The sequence below is a fragment of the Vigna umbellata genome, chromosome 7, assembly GCF_029865625.1.
Source record: "Vigna umbellata cultivar VRB3 chromosome 7, Vumbellata_1.0, whole genome shotgun sequence".
NCBI classification, from domain to species: Eukaryota; Viridiplantae; Streptophyta; class Magnoliopsida; order Fabales; family Fabaceae; genus Vigna; species Vigna umbellata.
Window position 1 is genome coordinate 46692270 of NC_142171.1, and position 25202 is coordinate 46717471.

Below are 25202 nucleotides of genomic sequence, written 5' to 3' on the forward strand. Positions count from 1 at the left end.
GATAGCATTTTCTACTTATCATAACAAAACATAATTGTTTTGGACCTGTATCTTTAATTTTTTGTAACATTAGAACAACTTTTTATTTTTATTAATTTATTATATTTTTAATAAAATAATAACATCACAAAAAATAATAAAACAGGATATCATTCCACCTATCATAACAAAACATCATTGTTTTGGAAGTGTATCTTAATCTTTTATAACATTACACAATAATAATAAGAACTAAAGCACCACCATGAGGCACCTAGCTATCAGCATATGCATAATCTCTGCACCTTCCCACCTTCTCTGCAGTGCATTGTATCCTTCTCTGACACTTTTAATTTGTTTATTGTACACATTATGCTTATTTAATTGGATAAATATTTTTTTCTTTAATTCGTTTGAGAAAATTAATTTAATTTCTAATTTTTATTTATTTCATTCTTTTACTTTTAAAAAAAATTGTTAAAATAATATATCTCACGTTCGTGATACTTTAGTTTTTTGTTTTTTATAAAAAAATTATAATTCAAGTCATTGTAATGTTACATAAGAATATTTAGATTCATATGTCAAGTTTTCATACAATATCAGTATCCGTTCCCTTGTTTAAGTGCCTCTCCTTGTTAATTTAAAAAATCATTGAATTATGAAATTAAAATAAATTATTAACCAAAAGAAATAATTGAAGCCGGTGCTGGAAAGATCAAAAACAAGAAGTGAAATGAAGAGAGACGCTCTCTTACGTAAGACAAGGGATTACCTCGCTGTTGAATACTCACAAACTTCGAGAAAAATTCATTAATTAATAAATTATTAAATTAATTTAATAACAAGAATAATTTAAAGACTCTTTTCGAAACTTAGGCTGCACAAACACAAAACACTCTAGAATCAGGTTTCTCAATTCCATTCTCATGTTTACTTTTTCTATCCGTTGTTTTAATTTAGTTTTTTTTATATAAAAGTAAATAAATTTGGTGGCAAAATTAATGGAACATAAATTTTTTTAAAAAACTACAAGTGGAAGATGACGACATTAAATGAAAATTCATACACTTTTCACACGACTTTTGTGAATTGAATTGGTGAGTACATGTTTAACTTAAAAGTTGTTAAGGAGAAACGCCATTTTCATAGAATGTAATAGATTACATTTTATTGGAGTCCTTGGAGCTGACGAGTTATTATAAGTTGTAAAAAGATAAATGACTTCTAATTTCTTTAATAATGTAATCAATTATAGTATACTTGCAATCTATTGTTGTGGGAATTTTTTCCTTTGATGTGCAACTCTAAAAAGTTATAATTACAATTTAATATAGAGTGTCCTTATTAGAGTGGACACATTCCATAATTCACGAAAATCCTAATTAATTAAATGATTATGTTATTAATGATAACTTTTTAAGAGAAAAAGATGTAAAATAATAATAAAAAACAATTACATGTTTAAGAAAAAAATTCTTTTAATAATCAATCATATACAATCTATTATACACAAACTATAATTGATTACATTTAATATTATGAAAATTAGAAGTAAGTTAAGTCAGACATGACTTTCAATTAAAATTAAAAGTTGATAATCCCCCAACAACTTCCATAAAATGTAATTAATTACAATTGTAATCAATTACATTTCATGGACACTGTGTTCTTTCTTGACAACTTTTAAGTTGAGCATGGTGCTCTGACTAATTGATTCACAAAAGTCGTGTGAGGGGATGTACAAATTCTTCATTTAATGTCATCCTCTCCCAACATGACTTGTCTATCTTTTAAAATTTTCTCATTTATACAATTTTACCACTAGATTTGCCTACTTTTTGTAAACAAAAAATATGTATATTTATAAAAATGACCATTTTCAAAAGAATGAAATGAAAAGTAAGGTAAGGTGTAGTCTTTGAATAAATAAGTTATTTTATTTAAATGAATAATGATTCTTAATAATTTTTTAGAAATAAAGTGAGTAAACGTGTAATGAAAAGAATGGTGAGTGAGAGAGAAAAGAAACAACATGTTGAGTGATGGTAGTTTGTGGTGTGACACATACATAACAATGAATGAGTCAGACATGTACACAAGCTGCCACATAGTGAAGGAGAAGACCTATAATGAATTTTGTCATGATGGATAAAGAGCACACACCGATGAGAGTGTTACTGTTGGTGTTGTTGATTATGGTGTGATATCGTGTCTATAATGGTAATACAAATGATGAAGCACAAAAGATGAAACCATCCTTGTGGGAGTGGTAAAGACTAAGAAGAGCTTATTCTGCTTAGTCAGAATTATTTTTTCCTACTGGTTGGTACGACACGCTTAAACACCTTTGTAATCACACATGTTGTTTCCTCCAAATATAGAGTAAGAATGTGTTAGGTTTGTTATAAACTTAAGTGTGTTAGCAGTTGTGGATAGTTAACTGTTGTAGGTAGCTAATGTACTAATCGTTGGAGTCTAGGAAGTTAATAAGTTAGTTGTTTATAGATGTTTTTGTCTATTTTGAGCACAATAGTCATGAAAATGTAAGTCTATAAATTGTATTGTTGAATACATGAATGAAACAACAATAAGAGATGGATAAAAAAAATCACAATAAAGAGAGGTTAATTGTCTACAAAGTAGTAGTATCAAGAGCCAATTAGCTAGAGTGTTTAAATGAGAAAAAGAGAGCTAGAGAGAGCTTGAGTGTTTGAGTGAATGAGATGGTTATTGGAGTTGCTGCAAAGCAATCAAACATTCCATCATGTATACTGAGTAGTTTGTAGTATAACAAGTGTCGTATCCATAAAGATTTGGTAAAAAACATAATGTTCTAACTAGTTAGATTGTGAATGAAACAGTAAAAGGATTGCATATAGTATAAAACATAAATATATGTGAAAATGGAGTCACTTGGCAGTGAAAATACGTTGTAAAACAATTTGGAGTTGAAAATGATTAACTTTCAAATGGTAAAAACATATGTTGAAGCTCGACTACACCACTTTGTCCCTCTCTTATAATGGGTCAGTTATTAGTCATGAAGATGCCATTAATCATGTTATGAGAGTTCTATTTGAATGTAACTTTAGGTTCATTCTTAGTACCTAGAGCCTAAGATGGACAAAGTACCCCTTAGAGGAAGGACCGAGGTGTGTTAGGAAGATGGACAAAGAACATCTCATAAATAATCTCAACACAACAACCACCTATGTAGGTACAACACCAATACAAATTAAGATCATATGGAGGTAATTAAACAAGGTTATGAAACCCTAAGAAGGTATAAACCTATATACCTTAGACCCAATAGACAAAACCCATAAAGGTACTATAGATAGTCATTGTTCACGAGGTATATAGGCAGAATCATTTTCATTGCTATGTTTCCATTTGTAACATATGTTTATCTTGAACATCAGAATGTTTTATAAGTATCCCCTCCACTTCAGACACTCCAGTCACGTTCAAAGATGACATTGTGACCTATAAAAGTAAAAGATATATCAACTTGAGGAGTGCTCCTACTGACTCTTTTATTTAGGACACCTAAGTTATAACGAAATGAGACATAAAGGAGTTACCTAATAAAGAATAGCTCAACCTGAAACATGTAAGTGGATACATGTAATTGCGGATACATCTTAATCCAACAAGAACAAGTGTGCTATTTAAATTTTTTTTAGAAAATAAGACAAAAGAGAAGGCTTGAGTGGATTATGGAAGAAGGAAATAAAAGTTTTAGAAAATAGCTTGAAGGAAGCAGCAAAATTAGCACCTAAAACCGTAATCAATGCCAATAACTTATCTTAATCTCATGCTGAAACCAAAACACACCACGAACTTTGATCTCATTTATTTTCTGTTGGTACTGTCTTATAAATATTTGTAACCACTCTTTCATGTTATTTATGATACTACTGATTAGATGAATATAGTATCATAATTGTATCCCGCATAAAACTTAAAAAGTACGATGCATAGATGTGAGCTTCACACTTATGTGTTAATTAGCAGATTAATTAATATAAGAGAAATCATAAATTTTTAATGATTTTTTTACTTAAAATTAAATGGGAGAAAGAAAAGAGTTATACTTTAAAAATGGAAAACTGAAAATAGATTTTATTGGCGAACAAAAAATAATGAACAATCAGGAGATGGATGAATTGAGAATGGAAACTGTTAGCAATTTGGCAAGTGTACCAATTGTTATTGTAGTAATAAAATATCGTCCTCTGAGATTGAAATAGTTGAGTACTAGATTACTAATTCATATAATTTTGAGCAACCAAAATTCAAGTAAAATAGTGAACATAAACAAATGACAAAATTTAATTAAAATAAACAATGTTAGAGAATTGAATTTTTGTACGCTTTCATATAAATTCTTAACCCTTCCCAACTGATGTGCAAATTATAATTATCTAATTGAGTTTATTAAGAGCTTGTTTACCCCTAATTCCTTAGATAGGCAAACGTGTTCATCAAATTCTAACCCCCAATCCCTTAGGCCAGTTATCAAATTTAATGAAGTTATGAAGAACAATTATCATCTCAATTGCAAACTAATTAGCTATGCCCAATTTCCCAATTGTGACAATTTCTAATCTGCTCTATTTACAATCGCAAGCAATTCCCAATTTCCCAATAGTGAAATTGCTCATAGAGAAAGACATTCAAAACATAAATAAAACACAAGGATAATTAAAATTAAACAACATCAATTGAAAAGGTTCAGAAAGTATAATCAAAAGTACTCTATCAATCCTCTAACAAAAAGGAAATTAGTTCTGCATCCTGGAAAATAAAAATCACCAAAAACCCCAAGGGAAAGAAGAAGAAAACTTTTGCCTCCTGGATCCTCTGATTGTCCGTGTCCTTTCCGTCTCCAAAATTTGTGGCAATATCTTCCCCCTACGTGCGTTGTGCGTTCACCCTCCAAAGAAGTGGAATTGGTCCGTTACTTCTCTCAGTAACTGTCTCTTTTTGGTTTTTCTTTAATCTTTAATTCCACGTAATATCAGAGGTTGTTGTTCTGACCGTTTCCACAGTGCATGGAAAAATCCACAATCTGGGTGTTAACTTCTCTGGTTTCCATTCTGCACACTTTAGTTAAATCCACAGGTTGTCGAAAAAACCGCAACTCAGTTATGATGCTCTCTGGTTTTGAGTTTACATCTCCTGAAGCAAATCCACAGGTTGGGTAAAAAAACCATAGTTCAGTTGTGATGCTCTCTGGTTTCACCTTGACATCTTAAGCACTTATTCTTTCTGATTTGTGATTTTAAATCTCACAAAACACCTATTAACAAGAAAAAACACAAAATCCAACTGTATGATCCGAAACAACTATAATGCTTAATAAAATGATTCAATTAATATAATTATGCATGCAAATGGCCTAAACTAAACTACTAATGCAACTACATTTTATTTACCTATCAAAATACCCCACACTTAAACTTTTGATTGTCCTCAAGCAAAGGAAATTCCACTAATGCAACAAAATGATGAATGAATTTAAATGAAAATATACCCTCTTAACTCAAGTTCAATTCAACAATGATATTCCACAAGCACACCTTTCACAATTGTTTTAGACTAATGAGACTAACTTGTTGGGTCCCTAAGTGCAAATAATTATTTGAGATATGACACTAGACATCAAGGCAGATAATATTTGAAATTTTTTGGTGTCTCATTAATTAAAAGGATTTCCTATTAGGTTCCTGGCTTAGAAGACATTTACCTGTCAACTAAGCATGGATCTTCCACTCAATTACACTCAGTCTCAAAGGAGTGTCTATTCCCCAGTAACATACAGTCTCAAAGGGGTGTCAAATTATTCACTCAATTTTTATTTTTATTGTTATTTTTTTTTTTTTTTTTTTTTTTTTTTTTTTTTTAGAACACAAAAGATATTTGACAGACAATTCTCCAGTAACCCAATGCATTGAATGTCACCATAGAAACCTAAAAAAAAAACCTTATTTATGTATATCTCAAAAATTATCTTCCTTAAGTGTCATCATGTCATTTATCACTCTGTAGTGTGTGAAGTTTCCCAACAAACAAGCTCAAAAGAATTTTAATATAGTGCTCGAAAAAACTCATTGAAGACACTTAAAACCTATTGTTAAGATGATAAATTTCCACTAAAACATGAGATGCAATGTATGTAGTCCATGCATGCACAAGGACAAAAAGTAACGTAAGATAATATATGATATATGATATATGATAATGCCCTAGACAAAATAACATAAAATGATATATGCAAATGCAAATGAACACCCCCCACCTAAAAATTAACATTGTCCGCAATGTAATAAGATTGATGGGAAAGGCTAGAACTCACCAGATGACTAGAGTCGAGAACGAAGAGAAGCTAGAATTTCGTGCAAGAGTTGAAATTGGGCTTCTCGAAACTGGACAAACTCTGCATAATGATTGAGTTGTTGAGTTTGTAGTTCAGTAATAGACTGCTGAAGATGAGCAAGTGTGTCCATAGAAGATGTGGTAGAAGCAGAAGGAATCCGAGCAGAGGTAGGAGCGTGAGGAGAAGGACATTGAGCATCAGATTCAACAAAAATCCACCTGTCTTTCCCATGCACAGCAGTGAACTCAGGATTAGGAAGAGGTTGAGGTGGTATGCCTACCAAGTCACTCATTACCAAGTAATAACGATCATCCCTCTTTACCAACATTTCATTATTCACCAACATTTCTAGATCAAGTCTAGAAGTTCCTAGTATTGGTGTATCATCTTCCAAGGGAATGTTGAGATGCAAAGCAATAATAGTGATTAACCCTCCAATTGCTATTTGTCCAGAGGAAGCCCTTCCTACCTTTGTAAACTGTCGTGCCAGCCAAGCCCCTGAATCTAATTGGACATCATTCACCATACCCCACAAAAATAATAATTCAGATTTTCTGACTGCAGAAGTGCTATCACCCCGAGCAAAAAGAGTATGAGCCATGAGGCGATGAGCATATCGAAAACAGGGGTTATGTATATGAGATTCTTTAGAGTCAGATGAAGCAAAAGCACGAGATAAAGACAATTTATACCAAAATGAATGAGCATCAAATTCTCTAGGGTAATTCCTTTTACCGCCACAGGGAAATCCAAAAATTGCATTAAATTCAGCGAGAGTAAAATTATAATCAGTGTTATGCAATCTGAATGCAATTAACCCCTCTGTACAATTCTTTCCCTGCAAAATTTCAGTCTTCACAGAACTCAGAAATTCAAATGTAATTTTCTCATAAGCAGGATACTTGAGAGCAACAAAAGAACTCCAACCCAGTTTATTAATCATCCCAAAGACTTCCTCCCACATACCTAATGTCCGCAATGTGTTTTCATCTAAATACCGTGTAGGCACAATAACTCTCTTAATCAATGTATCATACCTTAGCCTTTGTTCTTCATTTTGAAAAACAATACCAACAGAGTTGTTATCAGGTGAAGAATGTGCTTGTCTGCTTGAACTTGGTTTTTTTTCTTTGCTGAAAAGTAAGACCATGAGGAATTATACCACCTGCTTTAAAATTGGCAAAATCTGCAAACCATGGCAAGGAAGTAATAGCTAATAATTTCTCATCTGGAAATTCCTCTGAAATAGGCCGCATATCCTGGTTCATGTCATTAAATTTCAATCTTGACAAGTGATCTGCAACACAATTTTGCTTACCTTGCTTATCTCGGATTTCTAAGTCAAACTCTTGTAATAAGAGAATCCATCGAATTAATCGTGGCTTGGCATCCTGCTTAGCAAACAGATATCTCAAAGCAGCATGATCAGTGTAAACAATAACCTTAGACCCAACAAGATAAGATCTAAATTTATCGAAAGCAAACACTACTGCAAGCAATTCTTTTTCAGTCGTGGCATAATTCTTTTGAGCTTCATTCAAAACACGACTAGCATAATATATAACGTGAAACACTTTTTCTTTTCTTTGTCCTAATACAGCACCCACAGCATAATCACTAGCATCACACATCATTTCAAATGGTAATGACCAATTAGGGGCTATAATTATAGGAGCAGAAATAAGTTGTTTCTTTATGGTTAAAAATGCTTGCATACATGCCTCATCAAACACAAAAGGAGCTTCTTTTTCAAGAAGATTAGTCATCGGTTTTACTATCTTGGAAAAATCTTTAATAAACCGCCTATAAAAACCTGCATGACCTAAAAAACTTCTTACTCCTTTTACATTCACTGGAGGAGGTAATTGTTCAATTACTTCTACTTTTGCTCTATCTATCTCAATACCTTTAGAAGAAATGTGATGACCAAGACAAATACCTTCTTTCACCATAAAATGACATTTTTCCCAATTTAACACTAAATTAGTTTCTTGGCATCTTTGTAATACTAAGGTTAAATTAGATAAGCAAGAGTCAAATGAAGAACCAAAAATAGAAAAATCATCCATGAATATCTCAATGCAATTTTCAATCAAATCAGAAAAAATGGAAAACATACACCTTTGAAAAGTTGCAGGTGCATTGCAAAGACCGAATGGCATCCTCCTGTAGGCAAACACTCCATAAGGACATGTAAATGCTGTCTTCTCTTGATCTTCAGGAGCTACTGCTATTTGATTGTAACCAGAATAACCATCTAAAAAACAATAATATGCATGTCCTGCCAATTTTTCTAGCATTTGATCTATAAAAGGAAGTGGAAAATGGTCCTTTCTTGTGGCTTGATTCAATCTTCTATAGTCAATACATACCCGCCACCCTGTGACTTTTCTTGTAGGAATGAGTTCATTATTTTCATTTGTCATTACTGTCATCCCTCCTTTCTTGGGTACTACTTGAACAGGACTCACCCACTCACTATCAGAGATTGGATAGATAATGCCTGCATCCAAAAGTTTAATTACCTCTTTCCTTACCACTTCCTTCATAGTAGGGTTTAGTCTTCGTTGTGGTTGACGTACAGGTTTAAAGTCCTCTTCCAAATAAATTTTATGCATACACATAGTAGGACTAATGCCTTGCAAATCTTCAATTTTCCAACCTATTGCAGATTTATGCTCTCTTAAAACCCTTAAAAGTTTATCTTCCTCAGTGGTAGTAAGTTCACTGCTCATAATTATGGGATTTAGCTTTTGCTCATCCAAGAACATGTATTTAAGGTGAGAGGGAAGTTGTTTCAATTCTATCTTGGATGTCTCTTTTCCTCCGTCCTCACTCTTGTGTAGATCTTCTATTCCTCTCTTGGGATTGAATATTGGCTTGAGAACTTCTAATTGATGAGCACACTTCACCACCTCTTCATCAGTCAATTTTTTATTCAAGTCCTTTGCTTCCATTCCTGACAATAGAGCTCTCTCTAATGGATTCTTCCTCACATGACAGTGTATCTCTTCCAACACAAGAGAGTCAATTGTTTCAGCCCTGAAACAGTCTTCTTTGTCTAATTTATGCTTCACTGCTTCATTTATAGAAAATGTTACTTTTTCATCCGCTACTCTTAACATTAATTCACCTTGTTCTACATCTATCATTGCTCTTCCTGTGGCTAAAAATGGTCTTCCCAATATAATTGGGACTTTAGAATCTTCCTCCATATCAAGAACCACAAAATCAGCTGGAAAAATAAATTTATCCACCTTCACTAAGACATCTTCCACAATTCCATAAGGATAAGTCATTGAACGGTCTGCCAATTGTAGAGTTATCATAGTAGGCTTCACTTCTCCAATACCTAGCCTTTTAAAAATGGACAAAGGCATCAAATTGATACTTGCTCCAAGGTCACACAATGCCTTACCCACTGTTATATTTCCAATCTCACATGGAATTACAAAGCTTCCTGGATCCTTCAACTTAGGAGGTAATTTTTGTTGAATTATTGCACTGCACTCCTCTGTGAGCATAATTGTTTCATCTTCTTGAAGCTTCCTTTTCTTTGACAACAAATCATTCATGAATTTAGCATAACTTGGCATTTGCTCCAATGCTTCAGCAAAAGGAATATTAATGTGGAGCTTCTTAAAGACATCAAGAAATCTTGCAAATTGCTTCGCTTGTTCTTGCTTCTTCAACCTGTGAGGGAATGGAATTGTAGGGACATACTCACGCATCTTTTTCTCACTCTCTTGATTTTTTTCTCCCTCTTCCTTCTCCTCACATTTTCTCTCAATTTCTTTTTCAGCACTCTCTTCTACTATTTCATCAACTCTTTTCTTTTTCTCTCTCTCCATCTCACTCCTTTTTTCATTCTCTAACACTCTTCCACTCCTCAATTGAATTGCCTTGCATTGTTCCCTTGGATTTGGTATTGTGTCACTAGGAAATGTTCCAGGAGATCTCTCTGAGAGTTGTCTTGAAAGTTGACCAATTTGATTCTCCAAATTCCTGATTGAAGCCTCCTGGTTCTTGAAATTAGTCCTTGTTTCATTCATGAAATTAGAGGTCTGCTCCACAAAGGTAGAAGTTTGCATAGTTAGCTTCTCTAATGCATTTTCCAACGTAGACATCTTGTTTCCTTGATTGCTAGGTTGTGTTTGATACTGATATGGAGGCTTTGGTTGATTAGATTGGATTGGATTGTTCCAAGGTCTGGTTTGTTGGTGCCTCCAATTTGCATTAAGGTTGGTAGAAAACTGATTTGGTTGTTGTCCCACTACATTCACTTGTGCCTCTTGTTGAGTGGCCTGACATTCACCATTCTGATGCATTCCTCCACAAAAGTCACACACTGAAGATATTGTATTAACATTATTTGCATGCATATTTCCCAACTTCTGAGTCAAATCAGTGATTTGTTGTGTTAACAACTTGTTCTGGGCTAGGATAGCATCCAAAGTATTAACCTCCAACACTCCAGCTTTTCTATTTTGACGATCAAACTGCATATTCACTGTGTTGTTTGCCATTAACTCAAGAGTCTCCAAAGCTTCTTCTGGTGTTTTGAGATTGAATGATCCTCCACTTGCTGCATCCATTATTGCTTTAAAAGAGGATGAAAGACCATTATAAAATATCTGCACCTGTAACCAATCTGGTAGGGCATGATGTGGACACTTCCTAATTAGCTCCTTGTATCTTTCCCATGCCTCATATAAAGATTCAGTGTCCTGTTGCACAAAAGTAGTAATCTCGTTTCTCATTTTAGCTGACTTGGAAGGAGGAAAGTGTTTAGTTACAAATTTTGTAGCCATATCCTCCCATGTAGAAATACTCCCTTGAGGTTGTGATTGAAGCCAGCTTTTTGCCTTATCCCGTAGTGAGAAGGGAAACAACCTTAAACGAATTGCATCATCTGAAACTCCATTAATTTTCAAGGTATCACATATTGCCAGAAAATTCTCCAAGTGAGAATTAGGATCTTCTGAATTTGCACCTCCAAATTGATTTTGTTGAATGACTTGCAACAACGCAGGCTTGATTTCAAAATTGTTAGCTTGAATAGGAGGTCTCACAATGCTCCCTTGATAACTATTAGGATTTGGCATTGAATAGTCACGAAGGGTCTTTCTAACAGGTTGTTGGTCTGCCATTGTTAATGCCTCCTTTTCTTGTTCAATTAATCTTTGTTCTTGTCTTCTTTCTCTCTTTCTTCTTCTTGCACTACTTCTATTTTTTCTAGCAGTGCGTTCAATTTCTGAATCGAAAAGCAATTCTTCTGGGGCAACAGTACCTCGCATAAACAACTAAAAAAACAATACTCCAATAGAAATTACGTGAGAAAAAAAAATCAAAAATAAAAATAAAAATTCCCTAAAATCTACAACTCAAATCTTAAGCCAATTAGATCACTAATATCAACAGTAATCAATCCCCGGCAACGGCGCCAAAAACTTGTTAGCAATTTGGCAAGTGTACCAATTGTTATTGTAGTAATAAAATATCGTCCTCTGAGATTGAAATAGTTGAGTACTAGATTACTAATTCATATAATTTTGAGCAACCAAAATTCAAGTAAAATAGTGAACATAAACAAATGACAAAATTTAATTAAAATAAACAATGTTAGAGAATTGAATTTTTGTACGCTTTCATATAAATTCTTAACCCTTCCCAACTGATGTGCAAATTATAATTATCTAATTGAGTTTATTAAGAGCTTGTTTACCCCTAATTCCTTAGATAGGCAAACGTGTTCATCAAATTCTAACCCCCAATCCCTTAGGCCAGTTATCAAATTTAATGAAGTTATGAAGAACAATTATCATCTCAATTGCAAACTAATTAGCTATGCCCAATTTCCCAATTGTGACAATTTCTAATCTGCTCTATTTACAATCGCAAGCAATTCCCAATTTCCCAATAGTGAAATTGCTCATAGAGAAAGACATTCAAAACATAAATAGAACACAAGGATAATTAAAATTAAACAACATCAATTGAAAAGGTTCAGAAAGTATAATCAAAAGTACTCTATCAATCCTCTAACAAAAAGGAAATTAGTTCTGCATCCTGGAAAATAAAAATCACCAAAAACCCCAAGGGAAAGAAGAAGAAAACTTTTGCCTCCTGGATCCTCTGATTGTCCGTGTCCTTTCCGTCTCCAAAATTTGTGGCAATATCTTCCCCCTACGTGCGTTGTGCGTTCACCCTCCAAAGAAGTGGAATTGGTCCGTTACTTCTCTCAGTAACTGTCTCTTTTTGGTTTTTCTTTAATCTTTAATTCCACGTAATATCAGAGGTTGTTGTTCTGACCGTTTCCACAGTGCATGGAAAAATCCACAATCTGGGTGTTAACTTCTCTGGTTTCCATTCTGCACACTTTAGTTAAATCCACAGGTTGTCGAAAAAACCGCAACTCAGTTATGATGCTCTCTGGTTTTGAGTTTACATCTCCTGAAGCAAATCCACAGGTTGGGTAAAAAAACCATAGTTCAGTTGTGATGCTCTCTGGTTTCACCTTGACATCTTAAGCACTTATTCTTTCTGATTTGTGATTTTAAATCTCACAAAACACCTATTAACAAGAAAAAACACAAAATCCAACTGTATGATCCGAAACAACTATAATGCTTAATAAAATGATTCAATTAATATAATTATGCATGCAAATGGCCTAAACTAAACTACTAATGCAACTACATTTTATTTACCTATCAGAAACTTAAGTCCTCATGATAATGGCTCTGACATGGACTAAGTTAACACAGAACTTGATACACTGACTTGGAGAAAATGTAACACAATAAGACTTTTAAAACCAATAAGGTAAATAATAGAAATATCTACTAACTAGTTAAGGCTACCTGAATCATTTCATGATCGAATCAAAACTTTTGATACAAGTTCAACAAAAAGAAAAATCTTGATGATGAGTACAGTATGCTAGCCATGCATGTGTGTAACTAATATGGAATATAAATTTTATATATATATATATATATATATATATATATATATATTAAATATAATAATGATGATGCATATAATTTTTTATTTTTGAAAGAAAGTTAAAGGTAAAAATAAATAATATTGCATATCAATACATTTTTAAATTTGTATCAAAAGGTACATGCCTACCGACTGGTCAACCATATAAAAAAGTGATCCTGGGAAAAATCACAATCTGGTAAACCGAATGATCGAGATGTTCAAACTCATGGTTATTCGGTCTAAACTTTTTATTCACATATTAACAAAGTAAAAATATATTTAGATAATATTGGGCCGCAATTGGACCAACTCTATTAAGCTTATATAAAAAATAGAAGTTAAACTCTTTTTTTTAAGGTTTAATGTCTCGTTAAGTGTCTATTTTTGTCCAGAATCTCAAATAAGTCCCCTTAAAAATTGAATCAAATAAAGGCCTGCTTTCAAATTGATCAAACGCCTTTAAGGAGGGTGTTACGTGACATTCTGACAGTGTATTTTTAATTTACGTGGCATTAAAAACGTGAGTCAATTGTATTTTTTTAACTTTTGAATTAAAAAAGGAAGTGTACAAAGTGGAAATATAATTTAAATAAGGGCAAAGTTGGGAAATCAAATTAAATTAAGTGCTGAAAGCCCTATTCTCCTCTACAATTGCGAAAATGAAATCAAATTGGGAGAAGTTGAGTTTTAGGGCTCCTGGGAATATATATTTAGGATGGAGGAATCGCAACTCTAATGTCGTTATCACCCGTTACCTTGAACATAAATGGTATAATGTTCAGTACTTTAAGATTGAATCTGTTGGAAAAGTAAAAGCTAATTAAAAGTTGTTTCCATAAATAAACTCTGATGGGTGAAAATAATCAGAAATTGATTTATAAATTTTCTGGAATTTGTGATTAATTGGTGGAAAAGACATATAATTTGAACAGAAAGACGATGAAGCAGTGACATAGGAGGTAAAAGAAAAAGAAGCAACCTGTACAAAAAGGAACTTGTTGAGCAGGAGAGTAAGAGAAAGAATGGAATTAGAAAAAAAAACTAAGTTATTTAAATCCTTACTTTAAAAAAAAACAAACCTAAATACAAAAGCACAGAAAGCCTAATACAATATTCAACAAAGAGAACGGTGGTAACTGATTAATTTGTTCATGACTTAGAAAGGGAAGAGGAAGAAGGTGAAGATAGATCCGTTGGGAGGGTGTTGTGTAATAAGAAGAAGAAGCGAGATGAGGAAATGTCGATCGAGAAGTTACCCCTTTCTCTACAACAACGATTTTGTTTTTTCCCACGAACCCTAACACTCACTTTTCCTAATTTCAATTTCAAAAAAGAAAGGGCTGATGCACTTATTTTAATTTCTTTTGCCCACTTTGACCTTGTTTAAATTTTATTTCCCTTATATGCACTCCATTTTTTAATTCAAAAATAAAAAAAAAAATACACTTCACACACCTTTTTAATGTCACGTAACGTAACATCCTCCTTAACAACGTTTTTTGATCAATTTAACGGTAGACCTTTATTTGATTTAATTTTACAAAAATAAGAACTCAATTGAGACGACAAATAAGAAAGAAACCTATTTGAGATTTTAGACGAAAATAGGAACCTAACGAGATATTAAACTTTTTTAAAGAAGATTTCTCTTTGAATTTCATTAATGAAAATAAAATATATTTAGAGGAAAAGTCTCTACTAAAGATATTTATTAATTTTTTTAAATAAAAATAGGTTATAAACAAAAGTAATGAAGTTAAATACTTCAAATATATAGTCTGACGGAAGAAAACATTTTGTCATATAAGATGTATGTATATATTGTTTCTTAGCTATTTTTGTTTCTATTATTTTTGCGACCACAATTTCTCTCTTTCACAACTCGTGTTCAAGCTTAGCTTTGCCCTCCACCGTCGAAGAGAAAAATAGAATCACTTTCCATGTACATCCTCCCAAAAACAAATTAAATATAAATGGAGTTATTCTAAATTTACTATTCATCGTTGCACACTTTTTTTTTTTCTGCACATGATGCACTGACGGACACGAAATCTCAAACCACAAACTGGAAAATGACAACGAACATGATGAGTTAGCGACTTGACCCGTGAAATCATTAACAAAAAGAAAAAAAGGGTTCTCTAAAATGTTATTAATTATCAAATCCCACGAAAAGGATGCTTATTTATTTAAGACTTCATTGTCCATACGAGGCATATTCGAATTATACAATGCATCATGGCCCCCACAAAATTTCTGAAATCTCAAAAACTCTGTAAGCCTCTAATATCATTTGAGGTGTCCAAGCCATGCAGGAACACAGAATCAATCTATGGTTGCCACGTGGAATCTACTACACTACAAATGTTGCATTCCCAGTGCAATGTTTTGAAGCAATTCAATAATTCACTGATAATGTTTCATTTTAATGCTTTGTCCTTCTGATTAACCTTGCATCTTGGTCATTCAAACTCCAGCAAACCTCTTCAGTCAGGTTTCTTCATTGCCTGGTTAGTTGGTTCCTTTTCTCACTTTCTTCCCTCTTTTCAGTGGTCCTGGTTTGATGTGCCATTTTTTCAAGTGTCAATTGTTCTTAATAATTCAAGACAGTTTTTTTTTTGTTTTTTTTTTTATTTTAAAAAAACATGGTTTCCCTTTTCATTGCAATGATGCCGCCATCTTGAATATATGAAAAAGCTCAGAGCTTTGGACTCATAACACTGAATAGAAATGTGTTGCTTCAAGATGATTTCAGTTGAGGAAGTAAGAAACTTTTTTGTTCAGAGTAGGTACCAAAAATGGCAACTTTGACTGCTTCGAGTAACTTGATCTCTGGAAGTTCTCATGCCCAACATGGACCAACCGCATCATATGAGTCTAAAGCAGTGGCAATGAGATTGAAATCTCTAAAGCACACCAATACTCATAATGGACTGAGAATTTTGAACCCGGTGGATGAGCTACTTAACCGGACCCCAATCAAAACCAGCTCAGTACAAGCTAAGAGGAAGGGACTTCAAGGCAAGAATGTCAAGCCTAAAGGTGTAATCATATGTGGCATGAATTTGATTTTTGTTGGAACGGAGGTGGGTCCATGGAGCAAAACTGGTGGGTTAGGAGATGTTCTTGGAGGTCTTCCACCAGCATTAGCAGTAAGCTTAATGTTATTGTTTTATTGATTGAGATATTTGAAGTTCTTGAGAGCAAGATTCCCTCTAATTAGTCCTTCTCTAGGGTTATGGACATCGAGTTATGACTATCGCGCCTCGTTATGACCAATACAAAGATGCCTGGGATACAAGTGTTGTGGTTGAGGTATGTTCTTGACTTTTCAATTTTGTGCTGATAGAAGAGGTTTTCACCCAATTGGGATCTGCTGATTGCAGCTGAAAGTAGGGGATAGAACTGAAAAGGTTCGCTACTTCCATTGCTATAAGAGGGGAGTTGATCGTGTCTTTGTGGATCACCCTTTGTTTCTTGCAAAGGTTGGAATATTTCTTAATTTTTCTGTCATACTGTTTTGCTATCAGATACTTATTACTGACTGAACTTCCAGGTCTGGGGGAAAACCGGAACAAAACTTTATGGACCAACTACAGGAGATGATTATGATGACAACCAACTACGTTTTAGTCTATTTTGCCAGGTTCTATATCGCATCCTTTCGATATTTTCAGTTTCTATAATCTTTTCGGTAGAAAACTTTTACTTCCAACCAGAAAAGATTATAATAAAACTAGTATTTTTTCCTCAGATACACGTTTTAACTTGGGAGGAGGTTTCACTATTCTACTAGCTTCACAGATTGTTAGACATCATGTTATTTTTATGGCGGTGTGGCACATTTTAATAGAATATAAAAAATGTATGTAGTTTGCCACTGGAAATATTCTCTTTGCAACATGTTTATAAGTATTAATATGAAATTCTGAGTGCAAGAAGCTACTTGCAGAGTTGCGTGAGTTATGTGATGGATGAAGCAGCAATATGTGCTCTTTATAATAACTGATCTACATCTAATTTTTACTTTCCTTATTTTTTCTCTTTGAATTGATCTCCAGGCAGCTTTGGAAGCACCAAGAGTTCTCAATCTCAATTCCAGTAAATATTTCTCTGGACCATATGGTATGGACTAAGTTCATAGATGAAGTTCTTCAAAGCTCACAACAACAGAGAATATTTTGTGCATGATGTTTAAATTTTTCTTTTGCAGGTGAAGATGTAATTTTCATTGCCAACGATTGGCACAGCGCCCTTATCCCCTGCTACTTGAAATCTATGTACCAGTCAGTAGGCATCTATAAGAATGCTCGAGTAGGTCTAAATCACACTGGCTTGTTATTCTATGCATGATCAACTTACAAGCTCTTCAAATTTTCTTTTTGGTTGTTGCTATTACCAGGTTGTTCTATGTATCCACAACATTGCTTACCAAGGAAGATTTGCATTCGCAGACTATGCACTTCTAAACCTCCCTGACCAATTTAAAAGCTCCTTTGACTTTATTGATGGGTATGTTGCTCATAAGTTGCGAATTGTAACCATTGCAGACAGCTAAAAATTTTAACCACTTTATGTTGTTCTAATATTGCAGGCATCTTAAACCAGTGGTTGGAAGGAAAATCAATTGGATGAAAGCTGGAATTATAGAATCATGGTTTGTGATAACTGTTAGTCCAAACTATGCTATAGAACTATTGTCAAGTCCAGACAAAGGTGTGGAACTGGACAACATCCTTCGCAAAATTGAAGAACGTTTCATTGGAATTGTGAATGGCATGGATGTTCAGGAGTGGAATCCATCCACTGACAAGTATATAGCCGTCAAATACGATGCTTCAACAGTAGGAACTTCTTTTAAGAGTTAAAGTATCTCTAAATGTGTCATGCCTCATAATAGAAACGAATAAATAACGAATTCCCCTTCTTAGGTTTCGGAAGCAAAGGCTCTTTTGAAAGAAGCCCTTCAAGCAGAAGTTGGTTTGCCAGTGGACAGAAATATTCCTCTCATTGGTTTCATTGGTAGGCTTGAGGAGCAAAAAGGTTCCGATATTCTTGCAGAAGCCATTCCCCAATTTATCAAGGAGAATGTTCAGCTGGTAGCCCTAGTAAGTATAAAATGAAAAAGAAAGGAAGTAAACAGTTTTTTAACCCTTCAAACAAAAGAAAAGAAACAAGAAATCTCATTCAAGGATGTTTTTGTTGATGTTTTAGGGAACAGGAAAAAAACAAATGGAAAAACAGCTTCAGGAACTTGAAATAGCATACCCTGACAAGGCCAGAGGAGTGGCAAAATTCAATGTTCCCCTGGCCCACATGATAATTGCTGGTGCTGATTTTATATTGGTTCCTAGCAGATTTGAGCCTTGTGGTCTCATTCAGTTACAAGCTATGCGCTATGGAACAGTATAATCCCTGCTTTGACAATCCTTCATATCTAGTGTAACATTTCCCAGTCTTTACATTTTTCTTCAACTTTTATTCTTCACTGTGCTAGGTACCTATTGTTGCCTCAACCGGTGGATTAGTTGACACTGTCAAAGAAGGCTTCACTGGATTTCAGATGGGTTCCTTCAATGTTGAGGTAATATCTTCCATCGGTTCATAATCTCCAAGTGTGCCATTAGTACATGAAGTTCTAACCATTATTCTATTTTTCAATATCTAGTGTGAAGCTGTGGATGCTGCTGATGTGGATGCTATAGCAAAAACTGTCAAAAGGGCCCTTGCAGTCTACGGAACTCCAGCTTTCACAGAAATGATCAAGAATTGCATGGCTCAAGATCTTTCATGGAAGGTGAGTGAGAGCAGAACTACCTGAGTGTTACATTTTATAGATTAAGTTTAATGATCAACTGTAGACCAGTTTTACAAACTTATCATACTATATTTCTTTCTTTAATCTTGGTAAATTTGTTTTGGAAATAGGGACCTGCTAAGAAGTGGGAGGAAGTGCTGCTAAGCTTGGGAGTTCCTGGCAGTGAACCTGGAACTGATGATGGAGAAGAAATTGCTCCACAGGCAAAGGAAAATGTGGCAACTCCATAATAAGACCATATATGTGCAGGAAGCCTTTTTAGTGAGTCTCATGAAGTTCCCTAAGCCATTTGTTTCTTATGGTTCTATCCTACTTCCATTTTTTTTGTTTTCTTCAAAATATATCATAGAAATTAATGTACATGGACTCCGTGATTACACTGTTCGGATCAGTGTTTTCAACGTATTTATAAGAGTATGTCTTCAAGATTAGCATGCATAAATTAAAGCGTTTCTTAGCAAGCTATATATGATACTGGCTAACTTCTACTGCTTAACTACTGTATTTTGGCTTCAACAGGTGTGTTTATTTTTGTAAAATGTAATTTTACAGCATAAAAATGTCATGGCCATTATAATATTTTACAATAAATGTTGGTTGTTAAAGACACGTTTAATTGAAAATAAACTAACATTTTACACTATAAACTAATTTGTTAATTTTTTAACGTAAATTATTTTATGTTAAGCTCAAGTTTAATAAAATGAACTGTAAAAAAATGAAAACATTATACAAATAAATACTAAATAGTTTAATTTACAAGGGGTCCAAGTAGTTAACATTTTTTTAATAATTAATATAATTCTAAAAGAAGTAATTATTTCCTTCAAATAGTATCACCAAATGGCACATTCAGAAAAATAGCTGTATGACTTCACCAGTTGTCGCATAATTCTTTTTAAGAGAAATTTTATACTTTCTCTTAAAAGGGTTGGAGCATGGAAATGTTTTTTTCTGTATCTTATATATCTTTTATTGCTGATAAAATAAAACCTTATGAGCCATTTGCCATTTCATACAAACAAGGTGTCATTATTGTAAGCTACTTAGAAAAAATAATCTATTAGGAAGAGTACATTCAATAGTGAGAACATAAAGGAAGGATTAATTTGGTCAATTAGTGGACAAACTTAATATAATGTACATCATTAATTCATTCCTTGAACGAACCCTTTCGTTTTTGGGTTGTTGGATTACTTCTCTTGGTACATACTTGTATCTTTGCCTCTTCTGTAATCATGCTTTCAAGACATCATTTGATTATTTATGCGAAGATTCAGCTGAAGAATCTTGTTCAGAAGTTATTTCACTGGTTTGTGAAGCATCTGCACATGTTCTTAGTGTCTCTCTTTTTGTTGTTGCAGTTCTGGTAACTGTTACATGATTTTTCCTTTTAATGCAATCTTGCTTAAATTTGATAACTGAAGAAACAATATCAGTAACATAATATATATATATATATATATATATATATATATATATATATATATATATATATATATATATATATATATATATATATATATATTTTACCTGCACTAATAGTTGGCCTTTCCATTGACGAAGGAAATCTAAGGATACCAGGTGAGTCATAGTGCCTAGGAATAACTGGAGAATGCATCATTTGGGGATAATGGAATCCAAAACCTTGAGCTTCGATATGGTGTGCATACTGAGAAAAAAAAGGGTAAGTGTTATGGACCAATCTTATAGGTTCAGATGGTCCAATGTAGGGGTAGTAAGTTGAGAACTGTTGCTCTCCAAGTACTCCATAACAGTTCTACAAAATTGTGCAGACAAAAGTATGCCAAAGTTATTGAAGACACATGTGCATAATCAATCATTCAGAAATAATTATTGGTACGAGTTATACGTGTGAAACATTTATTGCACAAACACCTACCATCATCGGGTACATCATGTCATGTGAAGGTTGAATATATCTGCTAAAGTGGCAAAGAAGCAAAATCAAAAGAATGTAGAAATAAAAGCGATAAAATAGAGCTTCAAAATAGCAAAATGACCAAAAGTTCTACCCAAAAGTTGAATTAGGAATTGTGTATTGTCCATTGTTTTCATGGAAAAATGCAGAGAAAGGATCATGATAAACAGGTGAAGCCAATAAACCAGGTGCTTCTCTAAACCAGCCTGCACCCACCATGTGAAGTTATTTCTGAATTCTTCTTCTTATTTTGAGCATAAACAACTTGTGATGTTTAACACATAATTCATAACTAAATAGTAAAAGATTGAAAGGAAAAGTTAAAGGAAAATGGACAGATTGAGACCATGTTGTGGAGCCTGTCTGCGATTCTTGTTTGCACCAATAGATGCAATGTTGCAATTTGTCTTCCGTCCATCAATTATTGGATATGGGTTTTGAACTGCTTTCATTGCTACCTCAGGATCCTTGAATGTGATCTATGAAGAAAAAGCAAAACAAAACCACTCATAGTTTAAAAAACCACGTAGAAATTGAAATGGAGAAGAAACGAGACATGAGAATGAAAAGGGGAAAATGGGGCTTACAAAACCATAACCCTTGGATCTTCCAGTGTTCTTATCTGTGATAACAACAGCCTCTAAAATCTCTCCAAACTGCTCAAAATACCTTCTCACTGTGTCCCTTTGAGTTTCCCAAGCTAAACCTCCAACAAAGATTTTGGTAGAAGTTGTATCAATGTGTTCACTTGAATTGATGTTACCACCATCCATCTGGAATTGCTTTATGGAGATACTCTGTGTATTTCTAAATGATATACAACCTCAAATTTCCAAATAGGATGACAAATGTTCGAATGAAGATGACGTCAAATGAATTATCAATGAAAAGTTGAAAGCATTCATACACTTTTCATGCATAGATTATATTTGTAATAACAGAGCTTCTGGGTATTCATAACTTATTGTTACCTTCTAAGGGAAAGGAAACAAAAATCTGATAATAAAATATAATCATTGCAACACAAGTTATATAGAAGATTGAACATAATATTGAAACAAATAAGAAAAACAACCTTTTTTTACTGTTTCAAAGCTTTTCATGTGCTGTTTCATTCATAAAAAATGTATCATTTTGGGAGCACAGAACCTCTGCTTCGTTGTATTCAACTCCCTCTTGTGTGTGCCTTATCGACATGATACGATAATTTCCACATCAAATCATATTTTTTATAATAAATAACTGATTTTAATATTGCTTCTCTCTCTTTATATTTTCTTTCTACTCAATTCTATCTAAAAAAAAGATAACAAAAATTCGAAACTAAAATTAAATTCTAGATTATAATTTGGCTCTTAATTTATTTTTATCTGTTAATACCTGAACCCAACTAACCACTCTCCCCCACTCTTCATTATTTGCCATCTATCATTTAAGAAAATAAAAATTATTAACATTAAAAGATAACAACACCCCATTTTACAAAAAAAATATCATTTGCAATATATTTATACATAGATACATACATACATATATATATAAATTTATAATTTGACCTAGGAATAAAATCCATCATGTTGTACTGGAGTTTGAAACGTTACATAATTAATACAACAAGCAACAATGTGTATAAAAAAGCAAAGATAGTCACTGTTAACGTAACAGTATGCAGAGAAGAAACTTGTAAACAGCAGAGATAGCACACACAGAGAGAGTGGGGAATATTAACTGTATTGAAAGAATCAAAAACAGTGAAGTATATAGAGTGTGCATGGCACCCAGTAACTGTCTGACATAAGTCAGTTATTCAGTTATGTTTACAACAACATACCCCCCTAAACATAACTAGTTAAACGAAATTACACCTAGCAAATCTCTCAGCCTCTCAAACCTGGACTGCCTGAGAGCTTTGGTGAAAATATCAGCCTTTTGTATATCAGTTGGACAGTGCAGTAACTCAACTCTACCTTGGCTCACTAAATCCCTTAGAAAATGAAACTTAGTATCGATATGTTTGCTTCTCCCATGAAACACGGGATTCTTTGACAGACTTATTGCAGATTTATTGTCAACCATCAGCTGTATGGGTCTTCTACACTTCAGCTTCAAGTCTTCAAGGAGTGCTTCTAACCAAATACACTGGCACGCTGTCTCTGCAGATGAAATATATTCTGCTTCACAGGTTGAAAGTGCCACTACACTTTGCTTTTTAGAACACCAAGAAATAGGTGCTCCACCATATTGAATGAAGTAACCAAACGTGCTTCTTCTATCCTCTGTGTCTCCACTCCAATCTGAATCACACCATACCTCCAATGTGCCTTCTGTGCTGCTGGATGCTTTGGGGAACAGAAGACCAAGATTTGTTGTTCCCTTTAAGTACCTCAGAACGTGTTTAGCTGCTGTCAAGTGTGATGTCCTAGGCTTATGCATGAATCTACTTAGCAAACCAACACCATAACTGATGTCAGGCCTGCTGTTGCAGATGTATCTCAAGGAACCCACGATTTGTTTATAAAGAGAAGCATCTACACATTCCTCTTCAGATTGCTCTCCAAGCTTTAAATTTGCAATGACTGGGGTTGGAACACAGTTACAGTTAGTCATATTGAAACGATTCAGAACTTCATTGATGTACCTTGTTTGATGCAAAACAACTCCATTTGCTGTTTCCATGAATTCCAGACCGAGAAAGTAACTCAGACTGCCTAGATCTGACATCTCATATTCTTCCTCCATTTTCTTCTTGAACATATCGATTTCTTCTTCAGAATCTCCAGTTACGAGGAGATCATCCACGTACAAACACACCAGTAGTTTACTCTGTAATCCAGCACTTCTCACATACACACCAAATTCAACAGAGCTCTTTTTAAATCCCAGCTTGATCAATAATGCATTAATGTGATTGTTCCAGGCTCGTGGTGCCTGCTTGAGTCCGTACAAAGCCTTATTCAATTTATACACCTTTTGTTCCTCACCTTGTTTCTCAAAACCAGGTGGCTGCATCACGTAGACTTCCTCTTCCAAAGGACCATTGAGAAAGGCAGATTTCACATCTAACTGCTGAATTTTCCAGTTATTCCAGCTAGCAACTGCTATCACAAGTCTTACTGTCTCAAGTCTTGCAACTGGAGAATAGACATCTGTATAATCTATTCCTTGTTGCTGTAGAAAACCCTTCGCTACAAGTCTGGCCTTTAGCTTTGCTATCTCACCACTTGGTTTGTACTTTGTCTTGAAAATCCATTTTACCTCAATTGCCCGTTTATGCTGAGGTAGTTCAACCATATCCCAGGTTCTGTTTCTTTCAATGGATCTCAATTCTTCAAGCATAGCTTCCTTCCAATCCTTCATGTTAATGGCTTGCCTCCAAGTAATAGGCTCTGCATCTGCCAAAAACACAAGATGATTCAAGTCTCCAGAGTCCAAAACATCACTATCTGCAAACACTTCATGCCCTGACAGCCTCGTTGAGGGAAATCTAACTCTCTGTGACCGTCTGTTATTGCTTTCAATGCCTCCAGTAACTTGTTCTTCTTCAACATGATTGTCTTCCAAGATGCCTTGAACAAAGTCTGGCTCGGTTTTTGTCATATTGAAATCAAAGATGTTTTCTTCGTCCACTATAACATCTCTACTCACAATTATCTGATTCTTTCTTGGATCATACATTCTGTAGGCACCAGTTGAGTGATACCCGACAAGAACAAGTGACTCACTTCTATTGTCTAGCTTCTTCCTTCTTTCATCTGGTATATGTTTGTAACATATAGATCCAAAAACGCGCAGATTCTTAACTGTAGGTTTAATTCCAGACCAAGCTTCTTCTGGGGTGCATTCAGTCAATGATCTGGTTGGACTCCTATTCAGAAGATAAACTGCTGTAGAGACTGCTTCTCCCCACAAGCAATGTGGCAGCTTCTTTGCTTTAATCATGCACCTGGTCATGTCAAGCAACATCCGATTTCTTCTCTCTGCAATACCATTGTGTTGGGGTGTGTACGGAGCTACCACTTCATGCACGATACCTTTGTTGGTGCAAAACTCATTCATTTCAAGTGAGTTGAATTCTCCTCCTCCGTCTG

At 34.1% G+C, this 25202-nt stretch overlaps 3 protein-coding genes and 1 non-coding gene across 5 annotated transcripts; 2 read left to right on the forward strand and 2 right to left on the reverse strand.

Annotated features, from left to right (window-relative positions):
* Window positions 1-6350: 6350 nt before the first annotated feature.
* Window positions 6351-11661, reverse strand: LOC148196420 (uncharacterized). Its single transcript, XM_088095382.1, has 3 exons — window positions 8902-11661; window positions 7530-8808; window positions 6351-7414 (listed from the first exon to the last, which is right to left on the reverse strand). The coding sequence occupies exons 1-3, from the start codon at window positions 11659-11661 to the stop codon at window positions 6351-6353; spliced, it is 5103 nt and encodes a 1700-aa protein (XP_087951508.1).
* Window positions 11021-11127, forward strand: LOC148196421 (small nucleolar RNA R71). The gene has a single exon (XR_015781276.1). It is a non-coding gene; the product is annotated as a small nucleolar RNA R71 (small nucleolar RNA).
* A 4046-nt stretch (window positions 11662-15707) lies between the features above and the next one.
* LOC124835325 (granule-bound starch synthase 1, chloroplastic/amyloplastic-like) lies at window positions 15708-19603 on the forward strand. Of its 2 annotated transcripts, none has more exons than XM_047310234.2 (14): window positions 15708-15864; window positions 16139-16506; window positions 16589-16669; window positions 16741-16839; window positions 16911-17000; window positions 17416-17479; window positions 17568-17668; window positions 17757-17866; window positions 17949-18198; window positions 18286-18462; window positions 18569-18760; window positions 18852-18938; window positions 19023-19151; window positions 19283-19603. In XM_047310234.2, the coding sequence occupies exons 2-14, from the start codon at window positions 16153-16155 to the stop codon at window positions 19400-19402; spliced, it is 1854 nt and encodes a 617-aa protein (XP_047166190.1). In that variant the 5' UTR covers window positions 15708-15864; window positions 16139-16152; the 3' UTR covers window positions 19403-19603. The 2 variants fall into 2 exon arrangements, with proteins under 2 accessions (XP_047166190.1, XP_047166191.1); XM_047310235.2 differs by having other exon boundaries at window positions 15710-15864; window positions 16144-16506.
* A 560-nt stretch (window positions 19604-20163) lies between these two features.
* On the reverse strand, window positions 20164-22208 carry LOC124835324 (putative RNA-binding protein ARP1). Its single transcript, XM_088095478.1, has 6 exons — window positions 21702-22208; window positions 21461-21593; window positions 21209-21320; window positions 21076-21118; window positions 20706-20952; window positions 20164-20545 (listed from the first exon to the last, which is right to left on the reverse strand). Exons 1-6 carry the CDS (start codon window positions 21885-21887, stop codon window positions 20433-20435), a joined length of 834 nt encoding a protein of 277 aa, XP_087951604.1. The 5' UTR covers window positions 21888-22208; the 3' UTR covers window positions 20164-20432.
* Window positions 22209-25202: the final 2994 nt, after the last annotated feature.

Bases quoted from the DNA above. Each gene is read 5' to 3' on its own strand.
- LOC148196420 (XM_088095382.1), bottom strand. From the start codon at position 11,661: ATGCGAGGTACTGTTGCCCCAGAAGAATTGCTTTTCGATTCAGAAATT. The intron at 8,809-8,901 runs GTAAGGAAAGAG...GTAGTACCCAAG, and splicing joins ACCCTACTATGAAGGAAGTG to AAAGGAGGGATGACAGTAAT. The intron at 7,415-7,529 runs GTGGTATAATTC...TTCAAAATGAAG, and splicing joins TTTTGCCAATTTTAAAGCAG to AACAAAGGCTAAGGTATGAT.
- LOC124835324 (XM_088095478.1), bottom strand. From the start codon at position 21,887: ATGGATGGTGGTAACATCAATTCAAGTGAACACATTGATACAACTTCT. The intron at 21,119-21,208 runs GTAGAACTTTTG...TTGCCACTTTAG, and splicing joins ATTCCTAATTCAACTTTTGG to CAGATATATTCAACCTTCAC. The intron at 20,953-21,075 runs GTAGGTGTTTGT...ACAATTTTGTAG, and splicing joins ACATGATGTACCCGATGATG to AACTGTTATGGAGTACTTGG.
- LOC124835325 (XM_047310234.2), top strand. From the start codon at position 16,153: ATGGCAACTTTGACTGCTTCGAGTAACTTGATCTCTGGAAGTTCTCAT. The intron at 17,480-17,567 runs GTATGGACTAAG...TTTCTTTTGCAG, and splicing joins ATATTTCTCTGGACCATATG to GTGAAGATGTAATTTTCATT. The intron at 19,152-19,282 runs GTGAGTGAGAGC...TTTTGGAAATAG, and splicing joins CTCAAGATCTTTCATGGAAG to GGACCTGCTAAGAAGTGGGA.